Source organism: Pelodiscus sinensis, chromosome 1 (assembly GCF_052426305.1).
Source record: "Pelodiscus sinensis isolate ZL-2025 chromosome 1, ASM5242630v1, whole genome shotgun sequence".
Taxonomy (NCBI): Eukaryota; Metazoa; Chordata; order Testudines; family Trionychidae; genus Pelodiscus; species Pelodiscus sinensis.
The window spans coordinates 141902677-141924925 of NC_143052.1; the positions used below are offsets into that span (position 1 = coordinate 141902677).

At 45.6% G+C, this 22249-nt stretch overlaps 1 protein-coding gene across 1 annotated transcript in view; it reads right to left on the reverse strand.

Moving 5' to 3' along the window:
* Positions 1-2386: 2386 nt before the first annotated feature.
* LOC102448849 (scavenger receptor cysteine-rich domain-containing protein SCART1-like) overlaps positions 2387-22249 on the reverse strand; it is a 68213-nt gene continuing 48350 nt past the window's right edge. The window contains exons 13-16 of the mRNA XM_089771799.1: positions 21656-21739; positions 20539-20613; positions 19330-19482; positions 2387-5430 (exon numbers count right to left, since the gene is read on the reverse strand). Of these exons, the coding sequence (XP_089627925.1) occupies positions 5306-5430; positions 19330-19482; positions 20539-20613; positions 21656-21739 (437 nt within the window). The 3' untranslated portion in view covers positions 2387-5305. The remainder of the gene's footprint in view (positions 5431-19329; positions 19483-20538; positions 20614-21655; positions 21740-22249) is intronic.

The window sequence follows — 22249 nt, forward strand, 5'->3', positions numbered from 1 at the left end:
AACTACAGGGTTTCAAAGGCTGTGAAGAGCCAGAGTAGAGCCATTCTCCCAAACATACAACACTCCCCATCCCCACCAACTCGCAGTTCCCTTTCCCAGCTAGTCATCTTTCCCAGACTTACTCTGCTATCCAGGAATATTCCCATAGAGTCATGGGAACCCTAGATCATCTAGTCTGACCACCGGTGTATCACAGACAGCAGCACCATTCAGCACCCACGTGGTAATCCCATAGGTTTACTGCTGCTGGTAGGAGGCAGGAAGGAGGGAGACGTTCCCCTCCACAGGTTTGCTAGCTTGGCTATGTCCCACTTCTTGGGACTATAGGACTGTAGAAACCATTTCATATTTAGCTAGAAGCCATCTTGTATAACAGAAACCATTTCAGCTTTTCTCTTTGGCACGTAGACCAGAGTGAACTTTCTGTCACCCCGTGAAAAGAGGCCTACAGGATGGGCTATTGGAATGTGTTAATTGGGCTGGTTGGGACAGGAGATGTACTCCCTTGTACCTGTCCACCATCTTGCTGATAAGGTTATGTTTTTCCTAGTTTAATAGAGGATTTCTGTAATTGGATGCCCTGACGTCAGACTGTTTGGCTAAGGGTATAGAGATACTAGGAGTGATTGTATTAGCAGCCTTACTGGGCCCGGCTCTGCTGGGACCATGTTTGACTCACTTTGCTTTACTGATCAATAAAGCTGTCTGTTTAGCCGCCTAAAACTGAGTGAGGCTTTTGCTTCGACAGGATTCAGGAACTCACTCAAACCTTCTCTCCCTTCACCATTGTCTTCCCCAAGCCTTGCCTTGGACTGGGGAGAATAAGGGACAGAGATCGGGGTGGGATCAAGACAAGTCCTTGTGTCACACCTGTGTCCGAGCAGACCACCACCACAGCATTCACATCAGTGTGGAGCTTCCTGACCGACAGCCATGAGCCACACTGAGAGATGTTGCAGTCTGCAGGGCCACAGAGCAGGCCGTGGAGTGCCAGTGAGTGACCTGACACTGACACTGGCATAGCCAATGTCTCCAGCAATGATCCGCAGTCCAGACTGTCACAGAGGATGGCAGAGGATGTGGTGCCCCAGCCCAGGCTGCACAGTGCCCCACCTACCCTGGAGATATACCTCCACGGGCCCTGCACAGGGGCCTTGATCACCCACCAGGTGCACACCAGAGATACCTGCAGAAGACAGGGCAAGCCTGGGGAGAGATGCTGCAGGTTGAGACTGGCCCTATCTTGAAGTAGGGAGCAGTTGCAGTGCTTTATCCATGAGAAGTTAGTCAGGGCTGGGAAATGAGCCCAGGTCTCCACATGATGATAGAGCAGTGGTGGGCAACCTGTTGCCTGCAAGCTGCATGTGATCCACTGGGGCTCCACTTGTGGCCCATGGACTCCCTTGCTTCCCCCTTCCTCCATTTCCTAGGCTTCCCTCCTCTCTCTAAGCATTTTCAGAGGAGTTGCAAAACACCTGATTCGTGCTCTGTCCTGGGTCATCTCCCTCCCTCCCAGAACTGGGACAGCTGATTCACAGTGGGCATTCCAGCTCTGGGAGAGAGGGGGAGGAGCAGGGACATAGTGCAAATCAGGTAATTCGTAATGCTCTGAAAATGCTGGGGGGAGCAGGTAACTGTGCGAGAGGCATGTGGGGAAGGGGGACAGATAGGGGGCCACAGGGCTGCAGATGGAACCCCAGTGGGCTGCAGGCTGCTGCCTCATTGAGATGATGGAGCATCACTCATGCAGCCTACTTGCTATTTGTGGTTGTCCATCCCTGTGACAGAGTGCGCTAGCCTCTGGGGCTACATCTAGACTGCATCCCTCTGCCGACACAGGGTTGCAAATCAAGCACTTCAGAAGCGCAAATTAGCCCAGGATTTAAATATCCCGGTCTTCATTTGCATACTCATGTTCCGATGCTGTGCTGATCAGGCTCAGTGTTGAAAGTGAAAGTAAAGTGTAGCCGCGGCTCTGCCAACAATGCTTTTTCAGCAGTTCCTGTGTAGGATGAAAATTTCTGAGGCAGGCTATGATATTCTGTTAAGAACTCAATCTAAATTCAGACTCTGGGAATGGCACACAAACACAGTACATGGTTATTCCCCTTCCCCACCAGTCTAGCCCATCAACGGAAAGCCATCACCCAGGATGGGAGGCAGGACAAGACACATTTGATGATGCTAATGTCTCTGCTTTAATCCCCAGATGTACCACATCCTGCAGAGATACCTTCTTGAAGCTGACAGACATATCACCACTTAATTGATAATTGATGTCTGCTTTGTTTAAATACTTGTTTTACTGAAAACATTATGTAACTTTATATTATTGCTCTTATCTTTCCTTACTATTAGCATCTATCCAGGGGGTCTGGGATCTCCCCTCCTCCATCACTTTGATCTGCCTATTGAGCATCCTATATAACTAGCTGTAACCTATTGTTTGGCAGTGTTCACTGAACTTAGCAAGTGACACTCCACCTAGTGCTGTGTGTGCAATAAACTCCTGCTTGCTTCATGTATGGTGTCCGGATTCTATTCCTTCATTCTGTACTCCTCAAAAAATGATTCTGTGACCCTATGGTTAAAGAATCCTCTGCCTAACAGCCTGTGCAACCACACATTTACCTCCACATTTTGATGGTCTCTACCTGCACATTTTCATTCATCAGGGAGGAGGCTTTTTCCTCAAACACCTTTATTCTTTTTCCCAGAGCTACATGGCCTGCAGTGACCCACTCAAGATCATTCTTGGAAGTATCATCGGTGCCTACATGAAGAAATAGGAAGGGATAGCAGTCTAATGGCTTGATCAGTCTCGGCAGACATAACCTGAATTCTGGCTCTATGCAACCAGCACACTTCTTGAGTTTTCCAGCCTGGACAGCAGATGGATGACTCCATCCCTCTTTCAAGGGAGACCCTGACCACCAACAACCTTCTCCTCTTGGGAAATGGTCATCATGGAACCCCCACTCCTAGGACAATGCGACCCAGGCCTTCTATTTGATGGGGTCTCCTTTTGATCCCTTCCCTCATATGACTCTTCCAAACCGTTCTTCACAGCAGTACCTATGCAGAAAGACTAAAAGTGGTTTCATATCTCTATCTGCATTGGGGGCACATGAATTCTCCTCTTTCTTCTTCAGGAGGTCACATTCTGCCAATTTTTTCTCTCTGCTCTGCACAGCCTTCTCTGATTCTTCACCATGCTGTGCCTGCACTACCAAACATTGACTTCAATCTAGAAATTGTTCGTTTTCTGTGGTGCAATGTGCAGGATGGATAGGTGTGTGTCTAGTCCTTTAAACTTATCTTCCAATATGGAGACTAGCTTGGACTTCATACAGACAAAGTCTCTTCTATCCTCTGGGAGAAAGACAACTATGACACTTCCTTTGTAGATCACAACAATTGACTGATCATTATCCATATTGTATTCCATCTAGGACCCTCTTCAGATGTTGTATTTGCTGCTCATAGAAAGAAGCCTGAAGGCAAAAGAACTATGGGAACTCCAGTTTCCTACAGGTGAATTCCCAAGCAAACTTCTTCTGGTTGTCTGTCCTCTGTTTGCCCCACACTCCTTTCACAACTGTCTGCATTTTTTTAAGGCTGCTGGCGCAAAGCAGTTGGCTTGGATCCAAGCTTTCCCTCCAATCATCCACTCAAGGCCCATCTGGAAAAAAGCACTCCCAATTCACACTTTACAAACAAACAAATACACAAAGGGTGCATATACACTGTACCCTTAGCTCAAAATAATCTACGCTATTTGAGTTACGCCAGACTTGGCTACACAGCGCCACATTTCAAAAAACACTATTCCAAAACATCCCTTAAACCTCATGGAACGAGGTTTACTAGGATGTCGGAACAGTGTGCCTGTTATTTCCAAAGATATTTAGAAATAACGGGAGCGCTATCAAGACACAGAATAGCTATTTCAGGACAGTATCCTGAAATAGGACTGAGGTGTAGACGTACCCAAACAGTCCCTGCAACTAGGTACAGTCAAACAAACGGTCACAGCAAACACTCAGATGTTCACTCCACCAGCTCACAATGCAGTCCCCTAATGAAGCACTCCCCACTGCACCTCTTGGATGGTATCCAAACAAACTCCATCTGTTAGTCACACTGTGGTTCATAGCTCACTCAGTTCACTCACTAGCATTTTTTTATAAGGCTGCTGGTTTATAAAATATACGGAAACATAATGCTTCCAGAGTCCTGCAAATGACTCCAAGATCTCTTCAAGGTAACAGCTAAGATAGGTACCATCATCTTGTATGTATAGCTGGGATTATATTTTTCCATGTGCATTTCTTTGCATTTAACATTACATTTCATCTGCCATTTTGTTAACAAGTTACCCAGTTTAGTGAGATCCCTTTGTAACTCTTAGTTAAATCCAAAGTATATAGCATTCTGAAGTAATTACATATCATCTGCAACTTTGCCACTTCACCGTTTACCCCTTTTTGCAGATAATTCATGAATTATGAATATTTATAACAGCACTGATCCCAGTAAAAGCCCCGGTGGGTACCATTACTTACTTCTCTCCATTATGAAAACAGGCCACTTATTCCTACCCTTTGTTTCCTATCCTCTTGCTGGAGTGCCTAAGAAGCCTGTTATTATGTTAATCACCCTGCCTCTGTTTATAAACAAACTCCCTGCCCAAAGGTAGAAGCTGTTAGCAGCACAGAACTCCTCATGTTCCACACTGAAACTCTGGAACCTGAGTGCTGAGCACCCACTGTTTTATTTCTGTGGGTGCTTACACCCAGAAGCACACATGGAGTCATTGCCTCTGACCACACGGCTGACAGAATGTTTGTTCTCCATCTAACAGCCCATTGAACAACCAGCAATACCCAGAGGTGACACTTTTTAATTATTATTTGTTGGTGGGTCATTCTCCATTTCACTCCCTTCTGAGCCCAGGGAGCCTCCTTATGCACCTTGTGAGAGATGCACCATTCCTGCAATAAACTTTCTAAAAGGATTTAATATGAAAAAAACCCACGGTGAAGCAATAATAGGACTAAAAAAGCAGGACAAGTTCCCGGCAGTCAGATCAATGAGAAATTACAGTGAAAAATCACAGACCCTGTCTCAGTCACGCTTGTATTTGTTGCAACTACCTAAAAGCCCAATATAAAAGCTGAGTGAACTAGATCAATAGCAGGGACCATCTCTGATGCCCAGTGAGCAGTGAGCATTCAGAAGAGAGAGAGTCTAATCATACAACATTTCTATCTTCACAGGATCGCTGCTCTGAACTCAGTCATTCTTATATTGATGTCTTAGGAACACCAGCTTCAACATCATCATAACATGGGTCTCCAGGAGGCAGGGATGCATAGTTTCTCTCATGCCCTGAGGTCCCTTCACTTCTTAGGGAATGCAGACTCCAATCTGCAAATATAAAAGGAAGCACATTACAGCCAATGTATTTATTCTACGCCTAATATGGGTGAGCAGCCTATAATATGGGTTGTGAATTATCCCCTGTTCCTTCTGATTGGGAACCTGACAAGTGCAATCCATATGTCACTCTGTCCAAGAGCACATCTGGCCACAGATCTTTCTGTGCTGAGATCTGCATGGCACAGGGGCAGCGTGGAGATGTCACTCATAGTTGCTGACTGTGTGGGTGTGCTGGGGTTGGAAAAATTAGAAGAAAGCTTCCACCTCCCCCCAGTGCACATCAGCAGCCAGTGGCCCTGCTAACCAACTCTTCCCGTGCCCTCCCACTTGCCATAGTCAGCTGTTGTGTGTTCAAGAAACTCCTATAAGGAGGGGAGGAGTGGGGACAAGGCACACTTGGTGGGGAGGGGGAAGAAGCAAGCTGGGGGCAGGAAGAGGCAGGATAGGAGCTTGGGGGAAGAGGTGGAATGGGGGTGGAGCCGATGATCGAGCACCCCCCGGCTCCACCCCCTAAAAGGGAAGTGGATGCAAGTGGTGTCAGTGATTTTGTGATGCATTCCTAGTTTCAGTCAGTGCTGCTCTTATTCAGATGGTCCTTTGCAGGGGAGCCTGGATGGCCCTGCCGTGACAATAAATGGTGATGTTTGCCTTGACCACAGTGCGGATCTCTAACAAGCAAAACCCACACCTGTCTCAAGCCTGGTGCATGTAAGCATGCAGGCAAGGCTCAGGGAGAAGCTTTGAGAGGCAGGAATGTTTTGCATAACAATGCAGATTAAGCATGGCACACGAGACCATGTCAAGAACATATGACAATCAACCTTGTACTGCTTCAGAGGGTAGCCGAGTTAGTCTGTACAGGATAAACTTAAAAAAACAACAAATGGTCTGGAAGCACTTTATAGATTAACAAAACATGTAGAAAGTATTGTGAGCTTTTGTGGGCACAGCCCGCTTCTTCAGATGATAGGAGTGTTGGATGTCCAGAACTAAAATTAAACAGGAGAGAAGTGAGGGGGGAGGGTAAGGGGGAACAAAAAGAAGCAGTGTTCAGCACTTCTATTTCGGATAAGCAAAAATTACACATGCAGCCATAAAACTGTTAACTATGCACATAGTTTTTGCAACATCCTGAGTAGCAGGGTGTACCCCAAATAAGGGCATTGGGCATCTTAGGTATCTTATACAATACGTAATCAATTGGTAAATATTATTAGAACGACCAAGTCTCGCTTTGCTATAAAATGGGCTTAGTAAGAAGAATCGATGAGATTGACCCACAGGTCCTGCTCATTGTAACTAGAAGTAAATAGAGGGGTAGCCATATTAGTCTGAACCTGCACAAAAAAAAAAAAAAAAAAGAGAAGTCCTGTGGCACCCTATAGACTAACAGATTTATTGAGAAAAAAACAGTAAGCAAATGGTCTGGTAGCACTTTATAGACTAACAAAACACGTAGACGGTATCATGAGCTTTTGTGGGCAAAGACCCACTTCATCAGATGCATCTGTTAGTCTATAAGGTGCCATGGGACTTCTCGTTGTTTTAGAAGTAAATAGGCCCTTCACACCAGTGTATGACGTCCCAATGGGTGGGAATCCTCGACCTTCTGCCTGGTATTGTAGCTGGCATACAATAGCATATGGGTGAAGTGTAAGTGAACCAGGCTTACTTACTGTATTATAATAATCTTCTATTCATTGCTTTTGCATTGCTCTGCACTGTATTAATTGCTTTAGAATTTATAGTATTTAAAGTTTAAATTGTATAGTAATTGTTTTTAAGGTTTGTGAAATTTAAACAACCATATTAACTGCTGAAAGCTTGCAATAAATAAGAAAGTGCTTAAGTCTCTCTGGAGTGTTCTGGTTTCCCTTGGATCTAAAATAAATAGAAACACATGACAATTGGTGTCATGACAGGTCCAGGAGATTTGGGAACCATGTCACTTTTCAGGAGTGGCAAGAGAGGAAGGGATAAGGACTGAAGGGTGATGCTGGGATGGGCATTTGGTAACCCCTGGACTGTCCCTGAGCATTTTACAAACCAAACTCAGCTGTTCATCGGCTGGGATCGAGATAAAAGTCAAGTAATTTGGTAAAAACCGGGGAAAGTACGGACCGGCATTTGTAAAGCAATAGGACGCTCTAAAGAATAGGAATAAAATTAAAAGAGCTAGAATTTTGCAATTAAAATAAGATGGCTTAAACAACATTCCACTCTACTAGCTTCCAAATATATGAAAATTTGGATTTACCCAAGAAAAGGAACCAGGTGGTATGGGGGCTAGTTAAGGCTATTTACCTTCCTTGCTAAATTAGAAAGGGTACATCTACACTACAGCATAAATTCGAGTTAACTTAATTTGAATTAACACCCCTACACACAAAATCTATTTCAAAATAGCATTTTGCTATTTCAAAATAACGCGTCCACACTGAGTGGACCCTGAACCTAAGTTAAGGCTGGCCGGAACCAGTGCTGGTAGGGCATCAGGTTAGGACTAGGGGTATGTCTACCCTGCCACCCTAGTTCAAACTAGGGTGGCTAATGTAGGCATTCGAAGTTGCAAATGAAGCCCGAGACTTAAATATCCCGGGCTTCATTTTTAAATCCCCCTTAGTGCGGACACCGTGCCCGGGACTACACGCGGCACGGAGTAGGTAGTTCGAATTAGGCTCTCCAATTCGAACTACCAGTACACCAGGGCTGCTGCCTGAGGCTAACTGAGCTTCCTGCTGAAAGGGACCCTATCCCCACCCCTGACAGACAGTTCTCAGGGTTCCTCGATGAGAGTCAGCAAAGCAGTCCTGTCTTGGAGTGCCCTGAGTGCCCGTACTTGGGACACCACAGCACTCGGCCACATGAAGCCAGAGCTGCCCCTGAGCACCCCAGTGTGTCTCGTGGGGTCATTGCCATCAGCCCGGCTGCACTTGTTGCAGGCTGCCATCCGGGGGGGGAGTCCATCAGGATCCAGGAGGCCCTGAGAGAGAACGTCCACCCCGAGAAGCCCTCAGAGCCATCCAGTCCTCCCCACCGGGGGCTTGTGCCCCATTCCTCCCTCACATCCTTCCACTTACCCTTCCCTGCCCCCCTTCCTGATGTCAAACAAAAGACACATATGTTCAAAAATAGAAACTGGATTTATTGAACAAAACTGGGGGTGGGGGATGAACCTCTGGGAAAAGGAGGTGGGAGAGGGGAAGAGAGAACATGGGAGAGGGGAGAGGGAAACCTGGGAGGAGGGCGCTGGAAGGGGGAAGAAGGGGGAGGGGAAGCTCAGGGCCCAGGGTTGGGGGTCTTGCCGGACCAACTTGATTTTCATGCAAACCTGCTCCTGGGTTCACATGTGGCCTTTGGTGGCCAGGCTGGCAGCTATCCTGCCATAGACGGCCACATTCCTCCATCTAGTGCGGAGATCATGGACGTTGGGGGCATCTCCCCTAAACCTGAATAAGGTCCATGATCTCCACCCTGGACCAGGAAGGCGCTCACCCTCTCTAGCCCCCGTCAGGCTCCTAGGAGCTGGCAGACTGCTCCTGGGGAGCGGTGGAGGGCTGGCTGCCAGCGCCTTGCTGGCTCATGTTTTGGGGCCACTGGGTCAGGGGCCCCGGTGGCCACTGCTGACTCTGGGCTGGCAGGTTTGGAGCTGGCACAGGAACTGTGGCCAGGATCTACCCCTTTAATGGCTCCAGGGCTGGGAGAGAGGAGAGTAAGTTTCCCTGATTGTGCCCAGAATGGCCACCAGGGCTCCCTGGGAAGGGCTGGAGGCCCCCTATTTCAAATTAAGTATCTACACAGCACTTAATTTGAAATAGCTATTTTGAATTTGGCATTACTCCTCATAGAATGAGATTTACCAAATTCGAATTAAGCGCTCCACTATTTCAAATTAATTTTGAAATAGTGGTTTGCATGTATAGACACTATTAAAGTTAATTCAAAATAACAGCTGTTATTTCGAATTAACTTTGCAGTGTAGACATACCTTAAGGGACAAAACCTATGTCCCTGGAAAGGGGCCAGTCAGCAGGAAAAGCAGGATCTAGACAGATAAAAAAGCAAAATAAGGAAGTGTTTAAGGGAAAGAGAGCGAGAGTTAACTCTGCAGAGTCTGGAAGGAATTGAGCAATTGTTGTAAAAATACTAGAAGGAAAAGTGCTATAGGAAAGGAATTATTGGTTTCTTTGCAACCTTTCTGGAGGGAAAATGGGTCCTTTTTCCAAAGGAATGCCTGTAAAGAATCCAGGCAAAAAGACAATCTAATTTAAGTAATTTAGCTATGGACACTTTAGTGGAATTTGCCAAAAGAGCGTAAGTGGTTTGTTTTATTGAAAATTTAATTACCCCAAATGAATCAAAGGGAATGTAATTTTTGTATAGCTATGAGGAAATAGTGTAAATAGAAGTTAAAAGAGCACATGCATGTATATGTATGTACATATTGTGTAAATGCGTGAGGTTTCTAGGACCTAACCAGTGTTTTTGTACGTTTATGAAATTCTGTTTTGTAGGTTTGGGGTAAAGAAATTGGTTTTGTTTTTAATGATACCATTTCATTCAGAATTGTAAAACTGACAAGGAAATTTTGCCAGATATTGGCAATTAGTGTTGCTTGGCTTTTTATATCTAGCATTTAACCCTGAAGGTTTTTCAATGCTTCATATTTTTTATAGACCAAGTTTAGCAGTTATAAGAGGCAGCTGGAACCAGAAAAATGGGGAAAGAGTCACTAGGAAAAGATTACGGATTTCTTGTTTTCGGAAAAATAGCAAATAAGCAGGACTTTAAAGTAAATAGCAGTCAGAACTCTCTAACATTTTTTGTCTCCTAAGGCACAGACTCTAAGCTGCTGATAATTTTGAATATTAGAGTAAGCCAAAACATGTCTGTGTGAATACAAGTGGTAGCACAAGAGGGATCTGCTTCTATGTATAATACACCTATTTTTTAAAAAAAATTACCCGTACCTCCAGGATTAATTAAAGCTTATGCAAAGATTTCAGGAAGACATGGGATATACTGGCCTCATAAGTTTTTTGTTTTTTTTAAAAAGGCATGGTAAACATCCACTTGTAAGAAAATTTATGCTAATGTTATTGTTTAATTCTGGGATGAATTTAGTATTTATGAAGTCACTAAATTCACTAAGTTATTATGCACTAACAATGCATAATGCATATCATTTTGTTCTGGAAAAGGAAAACCCTTTGGCTACGACTACATTGCACTCTCTTGCGCAATAACATTTTGTGCAAAGGGCTTGAAAATAAGTGGCAGAATGGCTCTTGTGCAAAAGGGGTTTTTTGCACAAGAAGGAGCAGTGTAGACTGCTCCTTCCTGCACAAAAGCCCCTTGCGCAAAAATGACAGCTCATTAAGTATGCAAATGAGGCACAGCAATATTCATAGCCATGCCTCATTTGCTTATGTTATTGTGCAAGAGCGTGCAATGTAGACATAGCCTTTAAGTATGAAGAAGTTGTAGCTGAAAACACATCTCGTCTGCAGTATAAAAAGAAAACTGAGGTATGCCACCTTATTAATTTAATGATTAAGCAGTGGGATAATTTAATGATTAAATAGTGGGATAATTCACCCTCAACCCATAAAAGGAAAAGTTATTAAAACTTTGTCTGCTTATAAAACAAAATTACAGGGAAGTATTGGGGTAAGTGCAAGCAAATAGAGAAATCAACAAGAATATCTGTCAAAGAAAGAAGTATTTTTAGATATAATGTGCCACCCACACGGGGGTAGAAATGTTTTCTTTTGTCTGTCAGAACATCAGAAAGAGTTGGTACCAGCTGAAGAGCAATGAGAATAATATGGATTTAATGTCGCAAAAAAAAATTGTGTTTCATGTGTTATGTCTATGTGTTGTGTCTCATGTGTTGTGTTATATGTTTGTTGTTTTATGGCATTTGTGTCAATGCTAGCATTATTGTATATTGTTTGGGGAAAAGAGAGGATACTGCAGTAAGGAGGAAAAATCAGTGCCTCTCTAATCAGACTTCTCCCTACTCCTTTGCCTCCTGTTACCACCTAAAGACCAAGGATCAGGCGGTGGCACGATTGTAGTGGCAAACTTGCTGGGCTTTGCAAATTGTTCAAGTTGATTCTGAAACTATGTAAGTAAAGCAGAAGTTGGAGCAGGTAGGTACAAAAAGAAACTGTGTAGCAAGTAAAAAAAAAGTGCAGGCACAGGGAATTTAAATTCCTGTGAATGGTAACAGCTTAGTATGGTAATAGTTTAAGCTAGTAATAATGAATGGGCAGTTACCAAAAGTGGTATAGAACATAAACAACAGATAAACCTTGGGAGGGTGTCCTTGTTCCTGAAGCATACGCAGGGGCACTAGGGGGAAACAATGCATGCCCTCCCTGCTGTAACCACAGAATGGGCTGATGTCAAGGCTGTTCCCCACTGTGGCACAACGAATACAGAGGAGGGGGCCCGTAAGAGCACTCTAAAATTTTGCCTCTACAGGCTCTGGTACAAAACCTTCCCCCCAAATAGTAGGATTTTGGGGAATCCGCTGCCACCACCCAAGTAATTTCAAGAAAACCAGGGACGAGATCACTGGGGAAATCTCCTCCCTAAGTTAAAACTCTCTCCCTGCCCCAGCCTCCATTTTGCTTGGAATTGGGAAAAACAGAGGGGATCCACAGACAGCAATGGACTCTGCCCTTGTAATTAGGCAATGAGTCCTAAGGACACAACAATCAACCAATCCCGGTTAATTAGAAAAGAAAACAATCCTTTATTATCAAAACAAAACTACAGTTGTAAACATAGTAAAGTGACTAGATGGGAAGAGCCACCAATTGATATAAATACAGGCAGTCCCCGAGTTACGCGGATCCGACTTATGTCAGATCCGCAGTTACGAACGGGGCCCATCTCCCTGGTCTCCAGCAGACCAGGGAGAGGAAGCAAAGCGGCGGAGCACGCGAGCAGCAGCTTTGCTCCCCGTCCCCCTGGTCTGCAGACCAGGAAGACGGGGAGCAAAGCAGAGCAAAGCTGCGGAGCCCGAGGGCAGCAGGACAGCCACGGCGCGTCTGGGCTGTCCCGCTGCCCCCGTGCTCCGCGGCTTTGCTCCAGACGCCTGTGGTACAGCAGCTGGGGTGCTGCCAGTTGGTCCCGTAGCGCCGAGGAGCGGCGGCGCTACTGGACCAACCCAGCAGCACACCAGCTGCTCTGCCCCAGGCATCCCCAAGTCAGCCGCTGCTGAAACTGACCAGTGGCTGACTACAGGAAGCCCCTGCCCCGGGCTTCCTGGAATCAGCCGCTGATCAGTTTCAGCAGCAGCTGACTTGGGGATGCCTGGGGTTCTTAAGTTGAATCTGTATGTAAGTCAGAACTGGCATCCAGATTCAGCCGCTGTTGAAACTGATCAGTTTCAGCAGCGGCTGAATCTGGACGCCAGTTCCAACTTACATACAGATTCAACTTAAGAACAAACCTACAGTCCCTGTCTTGTACGTAACCCGGGGACTGCCTGTACTCAGGGAAAGTCCCTGGGCTAAAAGCTTAGTTATAAAGGTGGGGAGGGGCGGAGAGACACTTAACAAGCTCAGACATTATTTCCATATCCCTAAACAAGGAAAACAATAAATCCTGAAGGACTAGCTAAACTTTCCCCTACTTACTTCTTGTAAGAAGTCCATTCTTGGAGACAGAAGTGTTTCGCATCTCCCTCAATGTGTGGGAGAAACTGCTCTGCCTCTCAAACGGAAAACAGAGAGAGAAACTCCTTTTTTCCAGTTTGAAATTCCTACCTGCATTGTTATTTGCTGACCACCCAATACCTGGCTAGGTACAGAGATAACCCCTTAGTCAACAGGTGCTGGTCAGCACTCCTGGTTATGACAGATTGTAAATAGGTAAAGTACTTGAATCTCGAGGCCAATGCCTGGAGACAGGGCGCCATCATTGCCATGAGTGCGGGGCACACCTATTAGATCTTAACCCCTTGTAACAACTTAATTTTTGTGCCGGGGATATATTTGAAACCCCGAGAATAGTTCTGTATTTTCTCTGCAGATGCCGTTAATCCTATGCCTATGAATGGTGAAAGAGTTTGAAGATGAACATATTATTTAAACTAGAATGTAAAAGCAATTCCTGCCCCACATCTGATATCTGTCAATTTGTCCTTCAATGGCTCAAATACTGTATAGGGCAAGAATCACTCTCCTCCACTATCAACCATATAGTGACTGGATAACTTGGACCCCCGACAGAATCTCTAATGCTTCAGAGGGGTAGCCGAGTTAGTCTGTACAGGATAAACTTAAAAAACAACAAATAGTGTGGTAGCACTTTAGAGACTAATAAAACATGTAGATGGTATCATGAGCTTTCATGGGCACAGCCCACTTCTTCAGATGACTGGAGTGTTGTATGTCCAGAACCAAAATAAATAGGGGAGAAGGGAGTGGGAAAGAAGGAAAATATGAGGGGGGAGGGCAACAAAAGGAGGCAGTGGGTATATAAATATCAAAGGGGAAACTGAGCTCGTATTTAACAGGCAAAACTGTCTATAAGCACCTAAAAACTGGATAGTTAAAAGAAGCAGATAAAGACCTCTCTCTCTCACCTTTGGAGTTACAGGCCACCCAAACCAGAGCTCGCCAGCATCAATTTGGAAGTGTGAAATGAGAGCATCCACGTCCCTAGCAGAGCCAATAACCTTATTTTGAATTCAACATCTCAGTTCAAAATAACATAAACTGGACATTATGGGCAGAAGATACCAAATACAGGCTGCCCCCGACTTGCAACGTGATCGGTTATTGGGATAGTGTCACAAGTTGGAGGTGTCGTAACTCAAGCCAGCATTTACGACAGGTGTCGTATGCCATCGTAAATGCAGGGCTGAGGACATAAGTCGGGAGATTTCTGCCCCTTCCACACTTACAGAAAAAGTTGTATGTGTGGAGGGTCATAAATTGGGCAGTCGTAAAGTGGGGCCCTCCTGTATGTTACCAAAATAGTATATAATTGGACTGGGACTGTATATGGGATTTACAATCATTTGGTGAGAAATGGACTGCAGCTTAAATTTATTATTATAATCACTGGTGTTAATGGCTTACTTGATTGCAACAAAAAGCCATATAGGGTAAGTTTTGGGGAACAAGCATGTGGGGGACCTATAGACACTGACTGGGCAAGGCAAATTAGGTATACATGGGAACACAGATGGGGTTTGGCATGGGGGGGACACAGCAAGGAATCTCTCCACCAAGCCTATTAACCAACAGAAGTACCCACTTTCCTGGGTCATGTCATGCCTGAGGATTTTGTAGTATTTTCACTAGGGGCAGCCACTCCATGAGGTAGTGGGAGTGTTCCAGATGCTCCTGGAAATCTTAAAAGGTCTCCCCCTATAGAGGCAGGGATGGCTTTTGCCTGAGTGAGTACCACACAACACTAGTATAGTTCCTAAAGGGACATGTGGCAGGTGAGACCTGGTTGGGAGAAGCAGTGAGGGGCTCCTACTGCATGGGACATTCAAAGGTAAGGAATCCAAAAGGGGATGACATCATAGAGCTCATCCTGCCCACACAATACACATTTGCATGCTATTCTCATCAAGTACAAGGAAATGCACATTTCATTCCCACCCACTTTCCCCTGAGGTGCAAAGCGAGGATGAATGGTTCAGCACAGAGATCCCCTTGTGACTGTCACCTGTGTGCTGATCATATCACTGAGCCCCCTACTTGCTCCCTGGGGTGCCTGACACCCTGAACTGTTGGGCCAGAAGCTCTGGTCTCCGTTAGCAAAGGCACAGAGTTGGGGTAACAGTCCTCCAATAGAGTAACACAGATGCTGAATCAGCTCAAGTTTGGGATGATGCAGTTACAGGGACTTGACAACACCCAGGGGTCTAGTCCTCAAAAGGGACCAAACCTCCAAATAAATTCATCATACTCTGTATGAAAGTTTTACACAGAGCAAGATTATAAATATGTTCACCCCATTATCAATGAGAGATGCACAGCTGTCACTTCCCCTCCCCGATAACAATTATTTACATTGATAAACAAAGGTGCTTTTATTAAGTATAAAAAGAAGAATTTAAGTGGTCGCAAGTGAAAACAGACCGATTAAAGTAAGTTACTAAGCTACAATAAAACACTCCTGCTAAGCCACACACACATTAAGAGAGATTGTTACAAATATATGTCTCACCCTAATTTTTATTCCAGGTAAAAACCTTCAAGTCAGAGCTGATCTTTTCTCTGGACTGATTCTAACAACTTCTTGTGTATTTAGAGTTCTTTGTTTTCAGGTTTCTTCATGTGTTGCCTCTTAGGATGGTGGAGGCAGTTTTTCAAAAGCTGCTAAAGATGGTTCTTGATTGCTTCCCAACCCTTAAAGCAGTGGTTCTCAAACTGCAGTCTGCAGACCACTAATGGTCCACAGCTGCCTTCTAGGTGATCCACGACTCCCATCCCTTTCTCTCATTGCAGCAGGGAGCCTGCTTTGGTGCTCCAGACTTGCCTCCCCACCCCACCCCAAGGTTGGAGCACCAGCGGTGGCTTCCCAGAAAAATAAAACCATTTACTTATTGTTGTTTTAAGCACTGGGCCATTAAGTCCCTTAAGTACCACTAATGGCTCTCACTAGAAATTTTAGATTAAGAAGCAAGTTTACACTTCAGATTTCTAACTTCACACAAAAGAATGATACACACACACGGAAATACACATTCAGGGGAACACATGCTCTTGAATGACAAGTCACTGTATCTATGTTGCACAAAGCACATTCAATTTATGCATATTCCTATTCAAAAACATATTTTCATAAAAATATCGGGGTGAAGTGTCACAGTGGGAGCTCAGCTACAATGGTGGGAGCTCAGTGAGGTTCTCTGCTACAATGGTAATGGAATATTTGCATATTGAAACTGATTCAAACCCGATCGTAGGCCAATAACCCCATCACAGGGTCCTGCTCTTCATATTACTCCACAGAGTACTGACACCTTGTTTGGGGGAAGAGACTCAGGCCCAGATCCTGCAAATTGTTCTGCTCTGGACAGTCCCATTGAAGTCAGCACTAGGGTGCGGTTTGCAGGGACTATAGCAACCCCCAAAATTATCGTAGCACCCCTATAGCCATGCAATGGTAGCTTCTACTTTCCAGCTGACTAGCTCTGAAGGCAAAGCAAAGAGAGTGTCAGCTTCTCACTGGGTGACCAGCTGCAGCAACAGCAAAGGATGATCAGGTGGGTGATTGGGATACCTGAGAGCAGCCCCCTTCCCATGTCCTTGCCCTTTGGGATGTGCCACCCAAGGCAGATGGATGGTCTGAAGCTCCCACACTCTGGCCTGGGCTCCTGGGCAATGCCCACCATTGTCACTGCTCCCCAAGGACTCTGCCAGCTCCAGCTGGGGCCCCCTGCCTGGGCAGCTTTTATCCACTGTGATTAGACAGTGTCGAGCACAGCCTGGCTCCCTCTTCCAGCCTGTGACTTGGCCAGGTGTGGGAAGAGGGGGACAGAGAGGGGGCAGCGGGCCATAGAGAAGGGAAGGACCTCATGGTGAGGTGGGCACAGCCTCCCAGTTTTCTATCTGGCCCACCTCAGCCCCTTTTCCCCCAACCAGGAAGAGGCTGGTGCCATTCTTGAGTCAGTGAGACTACTCATGTAAGCAGATTGACAAGTAGACTCCAGTGTTTGCTGGTTTGGAGCCTTATTTAGGAATCATCATGAATTTGTTTATTTAACAATGTTCACGGAGGTCACACAGCTGAAAGGGTTAGTTTACCAATAGCTGTTTTTCAGTGTATCCTGTACAGATGAACTCCGCTACCCCCTGAAGTTTCAGAGCAGTGACAGTGACCTCTAGTGGCCAGCAGAGGCTGTCCCAAGTTACTTACAGTAGAGATCCCATTAAACAGCCCAATAACCCTTCTGGAATTTCTATTTCAAACACATCTGTGCACAGAGACAGGCAGAGAGACTCTTCACAACCATCACGTTGATCAGGGTTTATTTCTTGCTGCATAACTTATTCCCATGTTCATGTAGGTGGGTAGGAAACAATCATTTTCAGCAATGCCAACCCCAAAGCTGTGTCTAGATTGGCCAGTTTTTCCAGAAAATCAGCCGCTTTTCTGGAAAAACTTGCCAGCTGTCTACACTGGCCGCTTGAATTTTTTCAAGAACACTGACTTCCTACTGTCTGAAATCAGTGCTTCTTGCGGAAATCCTATGCTGCTCCTGTTTGGGCAAAAGTCCCTTTTGTGCAAAGCTTTTGCACAAAAGGGCCAGTGTAGACAGCTCAGCTTTGTTTTCCGCAAAAAAGCCCCGATCGCGAAAATGGCGACAGGGCTTTTTGCACAAAAGTGTGTCTAGATTGGCACAGACCCTTTTCTGCAAAAAGTGCTTTTGCGGAAAAGCATCCGTGCCAATCTAGATGCTCTGTTCCGAAAATGCTTTTAACAGAAAACTTTTCCGTTAAAAGCATTTCCAGAAAATCATGCCAGTCTAGACGTAGCCCAAGTGTTCAGAAATCAGGATTCAGGCCTCAAATATAATGAGATTGGCTTAACAGTCTTGAGAGGTTTTTTTAAATCACTTTGGTTTCTTTTTGTTTTCTGCTTTGCCCTCTGGTTCTTGAGCCTTGAGGTTAAACTTGATTCATTATTTGAACCTTCTTTGTGCAACTTCCTTTTTTAAACTGAAAGCTGAGTTTCTCATGTAACTATTTACCAAATATTGTGTATGTCTACACTAGAAAGCTAAATTGACCCCATGTTAGGTCACTTACAGGCCACACAGTAATTATTGTGATTGTTCATTTCCCAACTGCCCCCTTCCCCTGCCCGCCCCGTCTGCCTGCGGTGTGCATCCTCAACAGGAGCTCTTAAGAAAGGCAGTGCTAGGGCCTGAGAGCCTGGGATCTCAGCTCCCCCTGCTTGGAGCCTAGCTGTTCTCCTCCCCAGCTCCCCGTTCTCCACCACCGGAAGGACGGCTGCCTACTCCCTGGCTCCTGAAACGGAGCTCCACACACAGAATCCAGGTGGCTTCTGCGAGTCCAAACATAGCCCAACTGACAGGGAAAGCAGGCAGGTGCAGCCTGGCTGTAAGCAAGGATCCTGGAGGCAACTGGACTCTAGCTGGAGCTCCCGCATCCCCAGCTTTCTTGTCAATGTCGCAGCTTCACAACTTTAGGATGGAGCCATGAAACTGACGAGGATTCCCCAGAGCTGATATAAGTAAGGCAGTGTTTACACCAGGGATATGAACAATTAGTCAACCTCTATAAGAAAGAGACAGTAAGTGAGGGGAAAGAGGAGGGGGTGCTTCACATGGAGCCCAGGGTCTGCCAGCTGGGAGTTGGCTCTGGGCTGCATGTGCTGTTTTAAAGTGGCAGTGCTGTGTGGAGACCAGGGTCAGCTGGGGACTCCACTGCTTGAGTTCCCTGCTGGCCCCATGCTCCCTGCAGTGTTTTTTCATCCTTATTGACTAGTCAAATAGTTGATGCAAATTGCATTGATTATTTGGTTAGCTAATTAATCCAAATTTAACATCCCTAGTCTACACGGACACTATCACCCTACCTACACTGACAGAAGCCCTATCCCACTAGTAGAGGTGGGGTTATGTTGGTTAGTACAGGACTTACATCAGCAGGAACAAGGCTGTAGTGTGTACGATACCTAATTCTGTAGTAACTTAAAAAACAGCAAATAGTCTGGTAGCACATTATAGACTAACAAAACGTATAGATGGTATCATGAGCTTTTGAGAGTACTACCCACTTTTTCAGATGAACGGCGTTTAGGGGTCCAGGTGTAGCCCAAGTGATAATGATACTAGGAAATCAATCTTCAAGAATTGTAATAGATCTTTTCCCCACTCACCTTTCTGTGAACCCTTTTTCCTGTCACTCTCCCTAAGGATCCCAGTAACTTCCTGGATATTCTGCTCTGCACCCCAGTTATTTTCAGGGTCAGAAACATCTCTGACATCATCATAACCATCTGCTGGGATACTTCCAGGTGGGGCAGGTACCTCTGAAAAAGAGACAAGAATTAATGGTAATGAAAAGAGATCTTCCACTGACTAGAGAAATAAATTATACACCAGGTAGGAAGGATCCTGAAGTACTGACACTTCCAGGGTGTTAAGAGGTCAAAAGTCACCCCTTCTCGTTCCACTTCAGTGTCAGAGGAATTGTATACAGCTCACACATTAAGCACTTGATGTGTCTGTTATTCACTGGAAGGAGCCTAAGACAGAAACTCATAGGGATCTCAGGGATCTGGAAGGAGGCAGCTAGGGATAGGATCTATGTCAGAGGAAGATTGCCCCACTGTATTTTGTTGTTATACTAATATATTAATTAGTAATAGATAAATGGCACTTTAATTTGTTTCATCACCACTTCCCAAATTTTCTACTATTCTTAAAATCTTGATTTGTTCCATTTCTCTGAGCTAGTCTGGCCTGCACCTTGATCTGCAGTCCCTGGGAACTGCACCATGAAGTTAAGGCAAGAAATAGGTCTGTTTGTGAAATCTGAACATCCCTTCACCTGTCACAGTGTGGGGGGACATTCATCTAGATCAGTGGACTCCGCTCAGGTAGGGATGATTGACAGGGACTGTTATTGCATAGCAGAGGGTTGTGCTCAGACAGATTGTCCCCTAACATTGTGAATAACATTAGAGCACATGCAAGTGAGGGCCAGGAGCAGTGGTTGAAGTTGGGCAGCATGGGCATGGGCTGAACAAGCTACTTCTAGAGGCACACTGCTTAGCTCATGCAATTCTATTCCGATCTGCAGCACCACAAGCTTTGCTGCTTTTTGGTCCCCTGAGTGCATCCCTGAGCTATCCAGTGCCCACAGCCATGCTCAATGAGAGAAGAGTTTGTCAAACAGATGTTTGCAGAAGGCTTGCTCCTGTGACATGCTGAGCACCCTGAGCTCCCACTGATTGCAGGGGGACTGAAGATGCTCAGTACCTTGCAAGAGCAAACCCATCAAGCACAATTTTTGTCTCTACAAAGACAATAATAGTTTTACTCCTGGGATAATGCTGCTCCCAGGAGGCAGATTCCCTCCTCACCTTGGTCATCTGGAGTCTGGTGGGCATCACTCAATGCAGGCTCCTCCACAATATCATAATCCAATTGAGAACCACCTAGGCAACAGCAAACACCACACTCAGCTTCCCCTTGACACACCCTGTTCCCCAGCAGGTTTCTAGCTCCCTGTGAAATGCTCATTACACTGGAGCTTGGGCTGTTTATCTAGGTGCGTGTAGAAGTCACAGGGTAATTGAGGAGGAAAGGGAAAGTCATAGATACGCTGTGACATAAGGGTTGTGCCACCTTCACTTTCACATAAATAGCTAGGGGCTCAGCCTTGCATTGCTGAATCCAATAGCCATGTTGTCATTGGGATCAGCGTCTGTATTGGTGCTGAGCTAATGCTGCACATGCTGGAAGACAGCTGCCACCGCACCACAACTGACCTTTGTGAATCCAGCTGAACTCTATAAACTTGGTTTAAAATCTCTTTGCTAACATGGGCTAGATTGTGATTTTGGCTTGTGTTCATGCCAAGGAAGCAGCTGGGCAGGGCTGGCCTTACCATGAGGCGAACTGAGGTGGCCACCTCAGGTGCCAGAGTGTGTGTGGGGGGGGTGCCACTAGGACTCAGAGTGTAGAAAATTGTGTCTGTTCTGGTACATATGTAGGTAGCAGAGCAGTACCATGTGAGGAGTAGGACAGGAAGAAGGCAGAATTGAGACCTTTCAAAGTTTTGGCCCAAGTGAGGGGGCATGGGGACATCATTTGAGCTCCCTGCCTCAGGTGCCAAAATGTTGTGGGCCAGCCCTGCAGCTGAGTAAGATCATGGGCACAGACTGGGGGTTTGTTTAATGAAAGGTGCTAGATATGAAACTGAGATTCTTCCATGTCAAGCAAATTTTCCTGGGGCCCACTATTTACAGCTTCTTCCTTGGGGGGAGGACCCCAGGAACCTCACACTGGAAGGGCCAGGAACTGATCACATGATTCCACCACAGGGTTCACCAGAAATCTTAGAAAATCTGGCTAAATCTAATCCTATCAGAATGGATACAATCAGAGCTAGCCCATGAACATGCAGAACATGCCTAGAAATTAAATTCTCCACCCAGCTTTAGTTCTTTGTCTTTGTATGCCTCCTTCCCCCATTACCTTGTTCTGATCCGGAATCATTTTCCCCCTCACTGTCCCCAGTATAATATTGCAGCTTTGTCACTGAACCTTTTGTATAGGAGACTGCAGAGACAACAAATGAAATGTTATTACAGTGGGAGCAGCTAAACTGACTTCTTGCTGATGCCCTGGGGTGCTAGAGCAGGATTTACAGTATCTGTATTGTGACAGGGTCAGGTCAGAGGGTTATAAAAGAGCACTAGAAGGAAAGTATGTGAGCCTTAGACTAAGTAGGTCTCTGTTCCCTGAGTAAAATGGCAGGGGCTGGCCTAGAACCAGCAGGAACTTTCCAGAAGCAGTCTGGACAATCAGTGCAGTTAAAAAACCTGGGCTACATCTACACTGGCAGCTTCTTGCGAAAGAACTCAGTTGTGGAAGAGTTCTTGTGCAAAAAGAGCATCCATGACAGTGTAGATGCTCTCTTGCGCGAGAAAGCTCTGATGGCCATTTTAACCATAGGAGCTTCTTGTGCAAGAAATTCATGTTGCCTGTCTACACTGCCCTCTTCTGAAAGAGCTCTTGCGCAAGAGGGCTTAGAGTGGGGAGAGAAATAACTCTTCTGGAAGAAGCCTG